Source organism: Hydractinia symbiolongicarpus, chromosome 9 (genome assembly GCF_029227915.1).
Source record: "Hydractinia symbiolongicarpus strain clone_291-10 chromosome 9, HSymV2.1, whole genome shotgun sequence".
NCBI classification, from domain to species: domain Eukaryota; kingdom Metazoa; phylum Cnidaria; class Hydrozoa; order Anthoathecata; family Hydractiniidae; genus Hydractinia; species Hydractinia symbiolongicarpus.
The window spans coordinates 15988262-16007080 of NC_079883.1; the positions used below are offsets into that span (position 1 = coordinate 15988262).

The window sequence follows — 18819 nt, forward strand, 5'->3', positions numbered from 1 at the left end:
TCTCATCTAAGGGTAGACCATTTCCCTCTTGCCTCTTTGCATATTAATTTTAAGGAAGCCCTGTGTGTAGTTCTTTCTGCTATTCGCTGGGCTCCCACTTGGCAGAACAAAACTATCCATGTCTTCTGCGATAATACTGCTGCTGTTGCTATGCTTAATAAAGGAACTACCCATCACCCTGTTATGATGGACTATTTACGTCAGTTGTTTTGGTTATCGGCTACCTTCAATTTTCGTTTGAAGGCTTTCCATGTAGCTGGTGCTCAGAATGTCCTTGCTGACGACATATCACGTCTTCATTCAAGACAACACTTATTATCATTTTTGCACTTTTTGCAGCTCAACTCACTGACTTCAGTCTGTGATATGGTTGCCATCAATCATATGTCTGCCTATTCTTATTATTTTCTCATTGGTAAGTATACCATCTGTGATAGCTAATTTTTGTATTCTCCTTCCTCTAGAGTTGCCCCCCTTCGTTTCGGAGTTGGTGCACGACGTTGTCCTTTTTCGGCAGGCCACCTATGCTGAGAATACAAAAAAGAGCTATCGCACGCATCGCAAGGCTTATGAATGTTTTTGTAGCCAGATGTCTTCGCCACTTGTGCCTGCCTCCACAGATTTTTTATGCCTATATATTGCCCATCTGGCTAGGTTTTTACTACCACAATCAGTTTGTATGTATCTAAATTTTGTTGGCCTTCTACATCTTGAGATGGGATATGCTAATCCTCTAACCAACAATTGGACACTATCCACAGTTTTAAAAGGTATGAAGCGTATGCTTGGTGTTCCGGCCAAGCCACGTCTTCCTATTACCACTGCTCTTCTTTTTGGTATTCGTTCTCGCCTTAACCTAAATTGTAGCTTTCATGCTTCATTTTGGGCTGTTTGTTTAGTTTCATTTTTTGGTCTGTTCCGTAAGTCACATTTATTGCCGGCATCTTCTACGATATTTAATCCCCTCAAACAACTAGTTCGGTCTGATTTTACTTTTCATGATGACCATATTCTCGTTCTAGTTAGATGGAGTAAGACCATCCAACTGGGACAGCGCACAATTACTGTTCCACTGGTGGCTATTCCTTCTTCTCCTCTTTGTCCAGTTCGGGCTATTTTGCATGCTTTTTCTCTCACTCCAGGTGTTCTGCGTGATGCTCAAGCCTTTTGTTGGCGCAAATCCTTGATGCTACCCAACACTATATTGACATATCGGACTTTCATGTCCGTTATGAAAAAAGTGTTGACAGAGTTAGGGTGTTCTACCTCCCAATATGGTACCCACTCGTTTCGCCGTGGGGGGGCCACCTTTGCTTTAGAGGCAGGCGTTCCTCTGGATGTCATATCCTTATTGGGGGACTGGAAATCTGATAGTATGTTTCTTTACCTTCACATGCCCCTTGCTCAGCGGTTTTCTGCCCAACGACTTATGGCATCACACCTTGCATGACATCTTTTATTTTATTTTATTTTCTACTACTACTTTGGATTTGGACTCTATGTTTTCACATATTTTACGTTGTGAGCTATGCTATGTATATATATATTTTGTTCACGCTTATTAATATTATATAGAGATGTGTTATTACCTTGGCTTTGTTGTTGCTTATATTATAAATGTGTTCTACTTTCATTTCATGCTTGTATATATTTTCAGCTATTACTATATATAAATGTTTTGTAACTTTTGTCCTATCTACAGCAATAGAACTGTACTCTACAATGATGAGTTTTTATGTGTGAGTTTAAGTGACTCATAAATATATATTTATGAGTGTTTAAATGCACACATATATAGATCTTCTTCCTACAGTACTCTGGTTTGTATTGCCCATAGTTAGTTCACCATTTACCTATGTGCCTTTTCTGGTCAGCAGCATATTTTTTGGTCAGCAGTCTTGCTAGTATTTAAGCTGCAGTTGCCTCATGGTTTTCCTTTTCAGTTCTAGCAGTTTTTCTTCCTCCTCCCTCCCTGCTGCTATTATATATACCTCTATGTTTTCACATATTTTACGTTGTGAGCTATGCTATGTATATATATATTTTGTTCACGCTTATTAATATTATATAGAGATGTGTTATTACCTTGGCTTTGTTGTTGCTTATATTATATATGTGTTCTACTTTCATTTCATGCTTGTATATATTTTCAGCTATTACTATATATAAATGTTTTGTAACTTTTGTCCTATCTACAGCAATAGAACTGTACTCTACAATGATGAGTTTTTATGTGTGAGTTTAACAAAAAAATAATCATTTGCAATTGGGTGCTGAACATGGGTAATGGTTATACTTGTTATCCCCTGTAAAATATAAAAATGGTGGAATTTTCATTATTTCGGCACATAAAATAACTATAAAGCAATTTTTCTGTTAGTATGGTCAAGTGAACAAATCTGGAAATCATATTTGACTTCAATTTCTAAAGTATTGTAAATTTTTAGCAATTTACCGCTGTAAAAGTAGATATTGTCAATTCTACAATATCAACCTTAAAATAGTATAAATCTAGATATTTTTCACGACACTAATTTTGGATGTACTTTACGCCTTAAAACCAATGTTAGAAAAGTTTTACCTGTAAAACACAATGACAAATGCTAGAAATGTTAGTTTCACTTTTCTATTTCCGTTTTGTTGTTACTATCATTGTCGCAGTTTGTACATTCGCGCATATATGTACCTTTCTTTCATTTTGCACCTTATTTTACATCTACACACACTTAGTCCAATTTATGCCTTCGGAGCTGGAAAACTATCAGTCATTGCGGCAACCAAGGCATAGTCGATTCCATCCAATTCAAAACTCTCTGGTGTGGGTAGCTATTGAATTAAAAGATGAGAGCATATAAGCACTAATGTGAAATAATGGCAACGGAATATTTTGTATTTTAGGGCGGACATTGCAGGTGGTAGTTTTTCTGTTTCAGTTTAAAATTGTGGTAGAGTAGTGTGTTTTGGGCAGTTGTTTCCACAATAAGCCTGCACAATGAAGTATTCTAATGCTTCCAATGTAGCAAGAGATGGTAACGAATCCGATAATTCCGCTTCTTTAGGCGCGTCCAGAGTTTGACTGTTGCATGTCATAGATGACTTCCACCAAGCTGATTTGGATTTTTTCACAGAATTTACTAGTTTGGGCGCAACGTGAATGTATGAAAACCCCGGATTGCAGATGCTCGCAAAGGCCCGAGGGTTTTAAAAAAAGTGCCAATATCAATCATTCTAGTATCAGCCGCTCATCCAGGTGGCAGAGATAAGTAATAATAAATAGTAAGATCTTGTTTGGTCTCAATATGAGATAAAAATGTTTTTTACTAGTATTGGCTATATTAGTACTATCTGGCACCTTGTATCGTACTTTCTTCCCAGTTTTGTTAATTTGATTTACAACTGCCATTCCATCGTCATTCTATCAATTATCATCACACTATTGTGATCTAGAGCCACAAGAATTCAAAGTTGCCAAGCTTTCCTCTAAATCACGTTTTTGTCTTTTGCGTGCTGTAACCAAAAACCTGGTAACCAAAGTTTTTTTTTCACGACCTTACACACCTTTTTTGATCTTCTTGTTATCTTTTTAAAGGACTTTAAATTAATTTTCTTCATAGGAGACCATACGAAACACCTTCCTTAAAATCGTGTTGTTATGAATTCATCGGCCACAACTTTAGTGATTTAAAACTTGCTTTGCAGCGAAGATGGCAAAGCAGCTTTCATTACTGAGAACTGACAACTTTGTGTTCTGTGTAATATGTTTCTGAGTTAGCCAGTTAATTGGTAGTGGCACGCTTTGTAATCTGTACTAATTCCTTGAAGCTTGCAAAACTCGTCACATAATAAAGCAAGTATTAGCGAAACTAAGCAAAATCGATTTAACGCTGGCTTATTTTGTGTTAATCCAACCACGCCACAACCACGCCACCACTGACCTTAAATATTAAAAGAAAAATTATACACTATCATAATAAAATTTAAAAAATCCATTTTTTATACGTCCAATAAATACTTTATTAGAGCGTATAAAAATTAAATATTTCCATACTAGCTTATTTAATAATTCTTCGGAAACTTTATTTCATAGTTACCCCCTGGTTTTAGGAATTTTTAAGGCTGCAAATATCTCTCTTTGACTTGATTTTTGCCGGATGGTTTATATATCATTTTTAACTTATGCTTTATATATGATTTTTAGCTTTATCTAAAAGAATTGCTTTTAAAACGCTTTATCCAGAGAAATTTGTTCGTTACATTTGAACCCTTGCTAATAACAATATCAACATTTTCATATTTTTATTGTCTAATATCTAACATTTTTTATCTAGTGAAAAAAACCCAGCATAATCATGGAAAACAAACCACAGTTGTCTAAGCTACCTGATAATGCAAGCAAGTTTAGAATATTTATTTTTAAAATGATTGACAGTAAAGTGTTTGGAGCAGCCATTTTGTGTGTAATATTGGTGAATACTGTAATTTTGATCATTCAAACAGACGAAGAGATTAGTGTAAGAGGAGGTATGTGAATTGTTGTATGTGAATTGATGTAACTAAGCAGCCTTTCTAATTCACATTGGCACTCAGCAATTGCCAATGTTTTAACAAAAAATCTTGGTTTACATTTTTTAGCTAACTGTTTTTCATGTTTGGGAGCTCATGATCACAAAACAAAATATAAGCTGTCGATGTAAAACACAAGTTCTCTAACGTGAAGCATGCCTGGTTTCCGTGCTAGCATGAGTTGGACGCATTGTCAATTTTTGCTGACGTGATAAAATTGAGTTAGAAAAGCTCTTTTACAGAAATTTAAAATTCTTAGCATAGTATGTATAACATCATATACTAATATGCTATAACAATTCATTCAGGTTGGTACTTCTCTGTCATTGATAATGTTTTCCTTGCAATTTATATTGTGGAGCTTATTTTAAAGTTGTACGCATTAAGATGGAGTTACTTTAAGACTGGATGGAATGTGATGGGTGAGTTGCCTTGAAAAATGAGAATGTTTCCCTTATGTTTTTTTGGTTCTTTCTTCAAAACAATTTAAATCTGAATTACTATTTCTTTATGTCCTTATATTAATTTAGGAATTTTTTTAAAGGAGTACTAACATTTAAGATTAATAACTCTTTTTTTGAATTCAATAAATTTGGTTTAAATGTAGATTTTGCTGTTCACAGCCAAAAAAAGGTTTATAATACTTGTAACACAGGGCTGATGCCGATCCTAAAATTCTAGAAAGTCTGGAAATTAAAAACTGTCCTGGAAAGTCTAAGAATTTGTTATAACTGTAAAGACTTGATAAGGGCTACTGTGAGAGAAACAAATTAAAAATTTTTTGTTGTTGTATGTATAAAATAACAAAACAGGTAGTAAATTCTGCGTAGGAAAGCTCGTTTAAAATGAACCTGAATAATATAACTATATAATGTTTTTTTAGTTCTTTTTGTTTTTAGCTCTGATAAAAGTTACGGAGTAAGTTATAAAATATATGAGTGACAAAAATTTGGATTTCAAAAAGCCACCTTTAAACAAAACTATTAAGAATTAGGGAAAAACAATTTTAGGCATATATACATCTGTTTTGGTTTGGAAAATTAAAACAGTTCAGTCGTTTTGTAAACAAGTCCCTAAACTTTAAGGAGGAGGTTAAATATTCTCTACCTTATAAAGCTTCTGTCTTGGCCAATTCTAGCTTAAACTCAGTGATTTAGACTGTTGTTCTAACTTCTGCTGTCTTTCTATGAATTCGGCTTCCACTTTAAGTTCTGCTAAATTAACTCACTCTTTAGCCCTTCGACTCAAAATACTCTTTTAGAAAGAAATTTTACTCGGATTTAACAGATCTACGCGATATTTGCTTCCTTCGGTGCTTCGTCATCGTTACCGGCCTTATTTAAAAAATGACCTGACTCATCCAACACCTCAGCCACTTTACGCTTGGTGAAGATTACTTTCCTTTCAATGGAATATGTACTGTAATTATCCACGTCATCCGTCATCTGACATTTTGCATAGCATTTCATGTATTTACTAAGCAGATTGTCTATAGTGTCAAACTTCTTTTGGAATTATTTAAACCTATTATCTTCTATGGAATTTTACATCTTTAAGAGCTGCTCACATACTTTGTTATCTAACTGGGTTTCGACATTACTATTTCTCACCAAGCTAAAACATTGTGGCCTTTCCATGATACTCCTTAACCTGAATGGTCTATCTGGCTGCGTGTATGACATAACGAATCTGTACAAGGTTATTATATTTTGTGTTTTACTGGTACCGCAACTTAGCAATAGCGACTACTGGGTAGGCGGTTTTACTGACACAAAGTGCAGCATTAACTTTTCTTTCACAATTCGCGAAGCTACAAACAAATGAAAAATAAGTTACATACGTGGAATAAAACAACAGACACAAACATGTATATAAATAAAATGACATAAAACAAAACTAAACTAAACCGAACGGCCAATACATTCTACATAAATATCAAACGCAAGAAAAACAAAACATATACTTACCAAAACACAAAATTCCTAAACTTCATCTATATGTAAACACACGGCAAAGATACTTTACACACTGACAAACACGAAACACAAATATGCTATACCCAAGAGACAAAAACACAATAAAACATAGCACACGATAAACAAAGACAAACTGAACATATAAAAGTATTTACCAAGAACGCAAAAAAGGAGAACCAGATGTTTTGGGTCACATTACAAGCACTCCGTGACATTTTTCATCCTGATCATACTACACACATACCAGGTACTAATAATAGAGCTGTTACATTGTCCCAGTTATTTCTGTGAGCTATATTTGGAAAATCATTTCCCAATTTGTGGGCAGTTGTGGATGAAGAACATAAAGCAGAGAAATTCAATACAGGCATTGTGCCCTAATATTATGCAAGTAATCATGAAATTGTGTTAATGCTCCATCTCAAAATTCAGTGAGATCACTGAAATCAAGTACAAGAAAACAAAGTGTGTGGTGAAAGAAAAGTTTGCAGAGTCTGTGCACCAGGACAAGCAAGTGGTCTTGCTGAGATTTTAGTTCTTCTATGAGAAAACATAGAAGAACCAACTACTGATATATTTAATCAGCTAAAAATCTTCAATATATATATAACAATATAACAAGTTAACAGAGTTAATAGAGACAAACATTATACAAAGCCAATACAAAGTAAGTTGACTAAAGATTGTGTTTATAGAACGCATTCGTGCATGCTCTGGCGCAATTCTGTTTTCCTGCTTTAGAGTCCCTCCGCAGCCCCACCCCTGCACCACCTTTTCGATTTGTCGACTCATCTCCCGCTTCCGACCCTCTCCACAGCACCTTTTCGATCTATTGTTGAACTCCTCGCTTCCACCCCCCTCCACAGCTACCCTTCATCTCCCTAAAATCCGTCGACATCATGCAGAAGTTCAGTAAAGAGAGAGAAAAAAACTTATTAAAAGTTGAAGAACTTTTATGTAGGTATAAATAAGTGTTCCAGATCGCTGCAGTACTCAAAGCATTTTAACAGCCTTGTTGTATATGGTCTTTATTTCCTTGGGTGTTTCCCAGATTATCTTGAAACGCAAGACAGGGGCAACAATGCAGTCGATGCTAAACCCTACACACTCAAATATGTCCCAGATAAATTCAAGTCTCAAGCCATTTGCAGCCAGGCAGTCGATGATAATCCTATGTGCTCCAGTATGTCTTCAATCCTGTACAATCCATTGATGAGTAACAGTTACTCATCAATGGATTAAGTAACAGTTTGGTCAGGACTTACCTTTCTGATAATGAAAGCGTTGATGAGGAACTGTTCAACCATGCAGGTCGAATATTTATTGACTTTCAAGTGATCCCCGTACACTACCCTATAGGTAGTCGTGAAAAAGCGTTGGTTTGACTGTATCTGTGATGTAAGGTTTTTCATGTTTCTTCTATAAAAAAAATCATTTACTCGTATAATCCAAGGGCTAAGTACAGGTTGAATCAGGGAGAGAAGCCACTGGGTATTACAAAGCTTGAGCACCAAGATTTGTACATATCGACGGAAAATGCGCATATGGTAGCTATTGCCAGAATTTACCAAATATCCCATCAGGATCATAACAATTTACCTTAACGATCGAGTAGATACGTCTAACATAGCTCATAGCAAAAAATTCTGGCATTCAACGAAACCCGTTTTTTCAAATGTTTCTTATCACTCGAATAAAATAACTCATTGAAAATGAAGAAATTGTCAAAAAGAATGGAGATGTCTGTAAAGTATTCAATCACTATTAGAGCTAATAGCAAAAAGTTCTGGAATTCAACGAAACCCTTATTTTCAAATGTAACTTATCACTCGAATAAAATAACTTTCATTGAAATTGAAGAAATTGTCAAAAAGAATAAAGATGTCTGTGAAGTATTCAATCACTATTTTGCAGATATTACTTCCTCACTACTCATCAAAGCAAACGCAAACGAAGCGAATATAAACTCTGTAAAAGATGCGATAGAATCACACGAAAATCACCTAAGCGTAATCGAAATTTGGAAACGTAGAAGTCACAGAAACGTTTCAATTCCAGCCTGTTATTCAAAATGATGTAAATGAAATAATAAGTGTTATTACATACCTGTCAACTCTTTATATACAATAAATCTAAATGTTCCGTACAACCGTGCAATAACTGACGCGATATTCCAAAGCTTGTTTTGGTATTTTTAATTTGCAATGCAATGACTTCCGTAAAACGTTCGAATCGTCAAATCGAATTTTTGTGTTTAGGGTTTTTAAAAAAACGATATCGTTACTATATCCCTTTAATGGACCTTCTCTTTAGCAAAAATGCAATAGAAAATTAAAAAATGTCTGACAAATGTCTGGACATGTTGGTGAGACAATATTCCACTCGTCTGCGCCTCGTGGAATATTGCTCACCTCGAGTGGATAAATCTTGATATTCGACAAACGGTCCTGCAATATCTGCTTGATATGGACTCGAAAAATTCTTCTCCTATTAGTGATTTTCCCGTTTATTTACTTAAATTGTGCATTGATATAATAACGCCCTATCTCACTTTAATTATAAATTTTTGTTTTAAAAATTGTATTTTTTCTGATGAGCTGAAACTAGCTGAGGTTATACCTATTTACAAAAAAGGGGATCTTAATGACAAGCAAAAATATAGACCTGTAAGCTTACTCTATAATCTATCAAAGGTTGTTGAAATGCTTGTTCTCAAACAGGTTAATAAATTTTTGGCTGATAAACTGAGTCCATGTCTATCAGGATTCAGAAAAGGTTACAACACCCAGTATGCACTTGTAAGAATTATTGAGAAATGGAAATGTATATGTGTATGACAATAAGGGTGTTGTTAGGGCAGTTCCGATGAACCTTTCAAAGGCCTTTGATATAATTAATCATAGCCTACTTATTGCGAAGCTTCATGTCTATGATTTTGCTAAAAATGCTTTGCATTTCATTTATTCTTATCTTTGCCACCGTTTTCAACAAACCAGAATAAATCCGGTTGGTAGTACTTGGCGTCCTTTTTTTGTTGGAAATGGAGGACCTATAATGGATCCTTGAGGACAAGGATCTATTATAGGTCCTCCATTTTTTATTATCTCTATTAATAATTTATTTTGTTTCGTTCTACTTTTACAAATTTGTAATTTTGCTGATGGTGATACTTTATATGCTTGAGACAATACCTCTGACAAAGTTGTTTTAACTTTGTTTTACTCACAGATTTGTCTATATTACATAATTGGTTTAATGAGAATTTTCTTGTCGTAAATTTAAATAAATATCAATATATTACGAAGTATCGACAATTTTATTTCTTTTTAAGGTCAGACTATTATGTGGAGTTCAACAGTTGATTGCTCAGTGTTACGACTGATTCCAAACTAAAGTTTGCCGCACACGTTAGAAACATTTGTTCTAAAGCCAGTAGGAAGCTAAATGTTCTTTAGAGAATTTCTTCGTATATCTCTCCAAGGAAGAAGAGACGTCTTTTTAATACTTTTAATCTTTCTCAGTTCTCCTCCTTTGGTATGGATGTTTTGTGGATGTGTAGCTAATAATCGTATCAATCTTATACAGGAACGTTGTCTACGCATAATTAATAATGATGACATATCTAGTTTTGTAGGTCTTTTTAGTTTTATTAAGTAATGATTCCATCCACGTTATTAACTTAAGATGTGTTATGAAGGAATTATATAAATTTTTAAACGGAATGTTGCCTAGTTATATATCTGAAATATTTTGCATTAGAGAAAATAATTATAACTTACAAAATTTTAATTTGGTAAAGGGCTCAACATACCGCACACTATCGTATGGTTTAAATAGTCTTGCTAATCGGACAGGAATTTTATGGTTATCTGTCCCATCTTCCGTCAAAAACTCACTCGGGGCTCGTCAAGCGTTGAGGTACTGGAACATTTATGTCAATTTAAAAACTCATTGCGCTACAACAGCACTTGGGATCTCTGTAAAACATATGACAGGATCTTTACCACTTATCAACAGCATCTTTCGCTTCCATGTCTACTACCATATGCGACATGTTCTCGGAAGGATAAAAGTGCCCATGCCTTTTAATGATGGTTTTTCCGGTACAGGAATCCTTACTCAACATCTGGATTTGCACAAGTGTGTTTTGCACGGCATGTATAAATTCAGAGCGGTAGGTGCTAAACTCACCAACAGGGAATGGTTGCCACAAGTTGAGGGTGACTACGCGAAGTTCACAAGCACAGGTAAAATTGTTCTTGATCGGTTTTGGTGCAGATAGCTATACAGTGAGACAAATCCTATTACAAAACTATGGTCTTGAGATCGGAAGATGTCGGGAAGGATATAACAACCTTTCAAAACGCTCGAACTCTGGTGAATTTTGTTGTGATGCCAAGCTTGTACATGTTGCCATCAAATACGAACCTCTACATAGATAAAATTTAGGTATGCAACAACAACATCTTGAACGCACCTTCCCCGCAAAGCCTAGCACACAAAGTAAAAGTTGAGAAAAAGACAACTCACAAAATGCGTTGAAAGAGGTACCTAGTCCGCAGATGCAGGAAGCGGAAAAGCATGACGATAACAATGTTGTGTTGGTCACAGCAGTGGTAGCGCTTATCGTCGCATATATATGGATGAAATAAGATGTTAAGTGTATTCGTGTAGATATTTCACACAAAAACGAAGTGTTTTTGTTTCTCTCATTTACCCCACAGTATGGGCGACAGCGGCGGCACTACGCAGGTACAAATATTGAGCTACAAACTCTACCACTATGACAGCTACTCTGAAGGCAGGACACTGCTGTGCTAATAATTCCAGGAAGGGCTCCACCTGCCTTGTGTGATACCTGTCTGTTTTGTATCCTGTTTGTGTTGTCGATGTGTGCCATATTTGTTGTTGTTTTGTATATTTTTATGTTGGTATGTGTGTCCAAGAAGAGAACACACGTGAGAATTTAACAAGCGTACGACTGTATTTTTAACGAAGATAAAACAAAACTTTGTAGCTACCAAGACTTTATTATTCACCCTGTTTACATATGGATTCAGAAGTTTGTAACGATCCAGAACTTATTCTGTTAGTAAGTACTTGGTACAAACGATTGTTTTTTTTCCATGATAAAGACAAAACACTGGATTTTGAATATTGAGCATTTGTAGACAGTTATCAAGCTCCATGCTACTTGATGGTAACTATCATTGTTTCAGTGATGTAATACAAACATTGCTGCTGAAGGAAATTAGGTGTATTTATTTCCGCACTTCTAACTGAAATTCGCACTTTGTGCATGTTGTTTGACTGGGCCTACCTACCCATTTTTGAAAAGCCACTACACGGGACTATTCATTCTTGGTCTTACGTACGGCATTTGTTTTCCTCTTCGCGCTTTTGCTTCCCCCTCGGTCTTTAACCTGACACTCGAGTCGCCGTGTTTCCGCCTGGATTGTCGCTGCCGCATGGGACTATTTGTTCTTGTTCAAACGCGCGGCATTTCGTTTTTTTAGCGCGCCTTTGTTTTTCCCCACGGTCTTGCACCTGACACCCGACTTGCCGGTTTTCCGTCGGTATTGTCGCTGCCGACTCTTCGTCCTTCGTCACACGCACTGCATTCGTTTTCTGCGCGCTTGTGCTTTCCCCCGCGGTCTTGCACCTGATACCCAACTCGCCGTTTTACTGCCGGGGTTGTCGTTGGCGTTCTTGTTTCGGTTCATCCGCAAGCTAATTTCTGTCTGTGATTAATCGAGGAGTAATTTTCGCTGACAGGATTAATATTGAGAAGCTTGAACTTAGGAATTCAGACATGGTTAAAATGATTTCTTTCATAGGTGAGCTCCAAGATGATGTCGAGTGTCTATTAAGGAAATGTATCCCTGAGATAGTCAAAGTGATTGCCACGGATTGGAAAGTAGATCCAGTAGATGGAAGGGATAAAGGGAACCTTATACAGCAAATCTTGGATGACGCTAATGACCCAGATAAAAAAGGTAATCTGTTCAAGCGTTGATACCAATGCTTTCTGATGACTTACAACCGACATTGAAGAAGCTCCTCAAATTATATACAGACACTGTCGAAGTGACAGGGGATGTTACTGCTGTTACGAAAGCATTTGACATGGCAATCCATGAAAAGACAAGGAGAGAAGAGGAAGCCACAGCAGCCTTGGTCAAGTTGCTAGGACTACAATCAGCTAAGACAAGCTCCTTCAGAGAAAAATGTCATACCTCTGGAATAATAGATAACAATAAAAAGAGAACAGGCTTACTACATGATCCTGTTAGGATGCACATGGCGCCATTTCTAGATGAAAGGAAAGACCCACCTGATCCACTGCTGTTGTCTGAAATAAACAAAGATCAGGAAGAATTCAATGAGAGTGAGTAATTGAAACGATTCTCGGGATTTTAAAGCAAAAGCTAAAGTCAATGAAGTATCAGTCACCTCTGAGAAGCTCATTAAACAGCTAGTTAAACAAATAAATGTTGTGACGGCAGAAATGAAGCGAATGAAAGATGACATCACAAATATCCGAACGGAAAAATCCCAAAAGAGACAAGGTAGTGGACACATTTTTGGTTGTAATCAAAGTTGGAAAGGAAAAGGCTGCAGCAGTTGTGAAAAGAAAGGGGAAAGTGATTAATGTACCCACGGTTGGAAATGTGATTGAACACTGCCAGATGAAAAAGTCATCAAACGAGAAGAGACTAGAGAATCGATGTCTACCATTTTTTGTAAGTACTGCGTAAATAACACTTGTCCATCTTTAGTGGGTAGATATTGCACCATGAGATGATGGATTCAGTCAACGGTATGCGACTCCCTTTTGAACACTGGAGCTATGGTTATCCTGCTTATTAAGCGGATAGACAAGTCAAAGATTACCCTCATGGAAATATATCTGAATTTTTGAGTGAACAATGGACAGTAGAGACTGCCAATGGTACGAAAATCCCATACCTGAGTTATGTGCTATTAGATTTTCAGATAAAGAATAGTTCTGTGCTGCAAGTGCCATTCCTAGTAACAAATAAAAAGAGAACCAAGCAGTAGATTTTACTTTGCCAAACGAAACGATTTCAGACCTGAAACGATCACAAATTGACGCACTGAGTTCATACATTCTCACCAAGGATGAAGATCATCTGATTAGTACTATGAAATTGATGAAAACTGGTGCACTGATTAAGCCTGGCAAAACCATAATCATACCGTGGAAACTCCAACCAGCGGACATATAAAAGACAACTCCAATAGTGTTTGAACCAATAATTAATCATCCCTTTGAAGGTGTTTTGCTCTTAAAAGAGCAGATCTTATCACTCAAGAAAGAAACAAGGGTTCAGAACTTCCATAACTGTCACTAACGTATTGAACGCTGATGTAGAGATTCCTGTAAGAATATTACTGGGAACCTTGCTACCAGTTACTTCAATGACTCCAGCACCAGTGAAATTCAAACAGTTCGCAAAAGAAGAGCCAAATTTAGATTCAAAAAATGGCCATATTAGGAATTCAGAGAGCGGCCCAGTCTTAACAACCAGGATCAAATCGATTGAAATCGATGTCGGTCTGCAGGTTGACGACAGAAAATATCATCAAAAGTTAAAACGAATTGATTCTGGATTCCTTGTCTGACAGGCAACGCAAAAGAGCGGAGGAGATGCTGTGGGAACCAAGACATGCGTTTGCAAAAGATGAAACGACATAGGGAATGCTTAAAACCTTAAGATAGACATCTGAACAACAGATAAAGTTCCGGTGCAGAGAAATTACAATTCATTACCATGCCCCTTGTACAACAAATGTGAAACAACATTTACAAGATTTACTGAATCGTGGATGGATTGAAAAATTAAAATCTGCTTGTTCATCACTTGTAGTGATAGTGAGAAAAAAAGATGGAACCATACGATTACACACTTTTTTTTATAAGAATAACTTCTATAAGAATATCAGGGTGGAATTGCCCAAATTGTAAGAATATCTTAAGAATATTTCCAGGGTGAGTTTGCGTAGAATAAAATTGTTAGTTAACCAAAAAATTAGGGAAATCAAAATGAGACAAATCTTTAACCTGTTATATTTGGTTTGATTAATATCTCTGGGGAGAAAAACATAAACATGCTGTAAATACGTAACAGTATACTAAAAAATATGTGTGAACATCTCATTCAAAAGAAACTTTGCTCTAAAAAATAAGAATACATTAAGAATACTTCACCATCATATTTTGCCAAATCATAAGAATAATTCACCCTCAACAAAAAAACACTATTCCTATAAAAAACCCGTATATGTTGCGACCTCAGGGTACTGAACAAAAAAACTATTTCAGACAAACATCCATCCTTGGATAACCTTGATGGAAACCAATGGTTCTCAGTAGTTGATCAGACGCGTGCCAACACGTAATAACAACATAGCAGCAGCAAAGCATTTATATAGAGAATATATTTACGATATGGACTACCATCAAAACTCCTGCATGATCAGGGACGAGAACTTAGAAATCAGTTGTTCACTAAAGTACACTGGCTATCTGGCATACAAAAAAGCCTAACCACTTTTTACCACCCACAAACTAATGGTCTTGTGGACAGGATGAACAGGACGCTGTTACAGATGCTAAGAACACTTGGTTAAGTTAAAAAATCAAAGTGGCACACTAGCCTAAACAAGATTGTTTTTGCGTACAACTGCACTCACCATGACACAACAGGCTATGTACCACATTTTCTGATGTTTGGTCGTCATCACAGGTTACCACTGGACCTTTTAATGAAAGTTGATATTGAAAGAGATCCAGTAGCACATAGTAAGTTTGCTGAGGATGGGCAGCGTCAAATAAATGAAGCATACAAAGTTGCAGCCGCTTTTCTTTTCTCTGTACTCGCGTACAGAAAAAAGAAAAGCGGGTGCAAGAAAGAGACTGGGCCGTCAGCAGCAATTTGTGCAACTTGGAATTAGAGATAGAGTTTTGATCAAAAACTTAGTGGAACGTGGTGGTCCCGGAAAAGTAAGAGCACATTAAGAACAAAAAGTTTACACAGTCAAAGATATTAAGCGAGGCGGAGTAGTGTACATCGTTCAAAAAGAAGACGACCCATGAAGCTAACAGAGAACGTTACATCGCAACCTTCTTATGCCATGCCAGAACCCAGGAAGAAAAACAAGTAGCTAGGGAAAAGAGAACACATTGAAACCCGAGTTTTCTGCTGTACAGCCATCTAAAGACCTAAAAATAAAGATCAAGATTTTAAAGCAGGAAAAGCATACAAGAAGAAGTCAGCGAGAAACCAGACCCCACCAAAGATCACCTACCACAATAGGTGACCTAACTGTTAAGCAGATTGCAGCACAACGTCCAACTACAAAATACGTTCTGAATCCCAAGGACAGACCCGAGATTGAAACAACATTTTTGATATGCCATGTGCGAAAATCTTTACCTTGCTGACTAAACTATTTAGTGTTTCACTTAACTCATCAACCGATTGTTTAAACACTGTTCCTTACACGCACACAAAATAAAAACGAAAAAAACAAACGAGAACTGTACATATTAACAAAACACTTTTGAGTTCACGTACTTATTGTTTGCATTAAAGAAGAACTGTTACATTGTTACATTGATTGATTATTGATATTTGGTTGTTGTCTTGGTTACAAGTCGATAGTCTTAACACGTTTGGAACATTATTTCTAAGATGATAACGTTTGGAACATTTGTTAAAAAAGGGGAGGGTGTAAGAGGATGTCTATCTGATCTATCTCCTGTTTGCGTTGTCGATATGTGCCTTTTTTGGTAGCTTGGTCTACCATATTTGAATTTGTCCAGTAACTGCTGACCCATAGACTTACTTCCCTTATTCGGTGTAGTAATATACTCCATGAATCCAAGGACCCATATACCGGCTGCTTTTAGCCTTTTCTTTATTTCGCCCACCTGTTCCGTGTCCCACACAGGGATAGAGAATTTCAGCTTGCGGAGACACTCGCCTTCCGCTCGCAAGAAGCGCCTCTTCATGTTGACAACCGTGCAGTCGCTATACTGGCTTCTACAGTGCGCATTACAAAATATGCCGACTGTCACTAGCTCGTCAAAGATTGCGATACTTTCGGCATCCCCCTAAAAGCTCCAAGCTCGACGCCCGAGCCCTGCTCATGCGGACCTGGATCACATCCGCAGACATTCCATCACAGACTTCCCCTCTACTAGCCCGACACAGGGAAAAATCTGTACACTCTTGCTCTGGTCATGCAGTCGGTGGGAACGTAATCCTATTTGCACGAGAGATACTTATCCTACCTTACATCATTCATCTTGTTCACAAGAACCACAACATTTTTTACGTTGCTAAAAGCTATTAGCTCGAGCCTCTCATGCAGTTGATCTACGGAAGACCTAAACTCATTGTCTAGCATGCTAAACACCAAGCACACGCAATCCACGCCGCCGAGAGCCGGAATCACCTTCTTCACGTACATGTCGTGCCCAAGAGTATTTTCAACAAGAGAGACCTTCCATCCACCTGTATTGCTACTTCTTCTAGTTTTTCGCTGTCTGCGCTCTTCTTCACACACACACCGAGGAGCCTTGCCAAAAACCAGTAAGCCATCTTGTGCCTTCATAGCTCTTCCTAGCCGCAGAAACGGTGTGATCGTCGACACATCCACAGTCCATAAGCACCCTTCTCTACTATTCCAAATAGGGCAAATGTCGTACGGAATATCATATTGTTTGTTATATTATTATATTAACATTTTTCGAGAGCTTTCGCTTTTGGTAAGTCATTAAGACTTACCAAAACCATGCATGTGACCCTCTACTTCTTAGGTATGACGGAAGCCGGAATCCACCCTTTTATTCACAGCCATCTCCCTACTCGCTTTACCTGCGTCGTTATATAGCGAACACCGACACAAATCGCGAGTACGGCTAGAGCTCCTACACCATAGTACACAGTGCTGTTGGACGGTGAAGTGACACTTGACCACTGGCTGAAGTACTTTCGCTCTGGTTCTTATGTAAGTTTTCCTTGCTCTTGCGGTTCCATTCAGTCTCTTGCCACCAACAACGCGATCTGCATTTTTTTATGATAACTTGCTTTGGTTCTTGCGTGTCCTCCCTCATTTAATTTATGTGATAAGCACTACATAGAATCATACTCCTGCCTCGATTTCCTTATTGAACGCCTTACTGCATCGAGAGTCAGGGTTCCACTATGGAAAGTGCCTCGATAAGGTATTTTCGTGCTGTGTCTCCACGATATTGTGTTTACGCTGGCTTCGAACCAACTAATTTAAAACCTTCATCCAAGTTTTATCTAATCGCAACCTGCCATCCACTCGTCCAATTCTTGATGGTCTGATCGGGCTTTGTATATATTCCAAAGCTGTTCAACTTCATCTAGAGTTGTCACATTCATCATCCTCTTCTTCACCTACCCCCCTTGGCATCCTCCTTCCTCTTGGAAAACTCCGTGTGTGTCAAGATATGTGCAGCAACCATCAAAGGCGCAAAAAATTTATCAAATAGGGTCTTACTTGATATCTTTTTGTCAGACCTTCAGCGCTATCCAGTTGAACAACATTTCCTACAAGATTTGCGTACATAGGGATGGCATGCGAAGAGAGAACTTAAGCCGTCTTTTCTTTCTTCTCGTGCAGCTTCTGATGAACATTTTAGGTAGACATCTTTTAAATCGCTCCATCTGGCGCCTCGTCTATGAAACCTTCGCTACATTTTTAGGCACGCCTTTTCGCAGAGCATCCTTTGACGCCTGACCCTTGTGACAGGCTTCCCGTCTTGGTATGGTAGAAAGCAGAGCAAGAGTAACACGTAAGGTAGAGCTATGGCGATGCTTAGGCAAACTTCCATGTTTGTCTTAGGAACAAAATTTCTCCGGGATAACACCCACGGAACTTTTACGTCACCATGTCCAGATCTTCTCAGTGCTTTAGACTCTATCAACGCCTCGAAGGGCTATATAGTATTGTTGTGCACACCTTCGAGGCGTAGACATTTTCTTGGTTTACGAGCAACCGAATGCCGCGCCAGTCACCCAGGACAAACACAGACATATAGTTAGGACTACACAGCTGGACATGTCAGCGAGAATCCCTTCCTGCTAGCCCCATGGAACCGAAGCCCGCCAAAGTTTGGATATCCTGTGCGGGTCTCTACCGATCTCTTCATGGTGGAGTGCTGCAATAACGCTCCACTTGAAACACCCTTTATCTTCGTTCTTAAGGGTTGATGATAGCC

General features: G+C 37.6%; 1 protein-coding gene across 6 annotated transcripts in view; it reads left to right on the forward strand.

Moving 5' to 3' along the window:
* Positions 1-18819, forward strand: part of LOC130657482 (cation channel sperm-associated protein 1-like) — a 127101-nt gene that overhangs the window by 32265 nt on the left and 76017 nt on the right. For 5 of the 6 annotated variants that reach the window (XR_008985148.1, XM_057460467.1, XM_057460468.1 and 2 more), the window contains exons 2-3: positions 4329-4521; positions 4872-4985. Coding sequence is in view for 5 of the 6 variants with exons in the window: in XM_057460467.1 (XP_057316450.1) it covers positions 4350-4521; positions 4872-4985 (286 nt within the window). In the remaining variant the exon portion in view is untranslated. The remainder of the gene's footprint in view (positions 1-4328; positions 4522-4871; positions 4986-18819) is intronic. The other variant, XM_057460470.1, reaches the window with a different exon arrangement.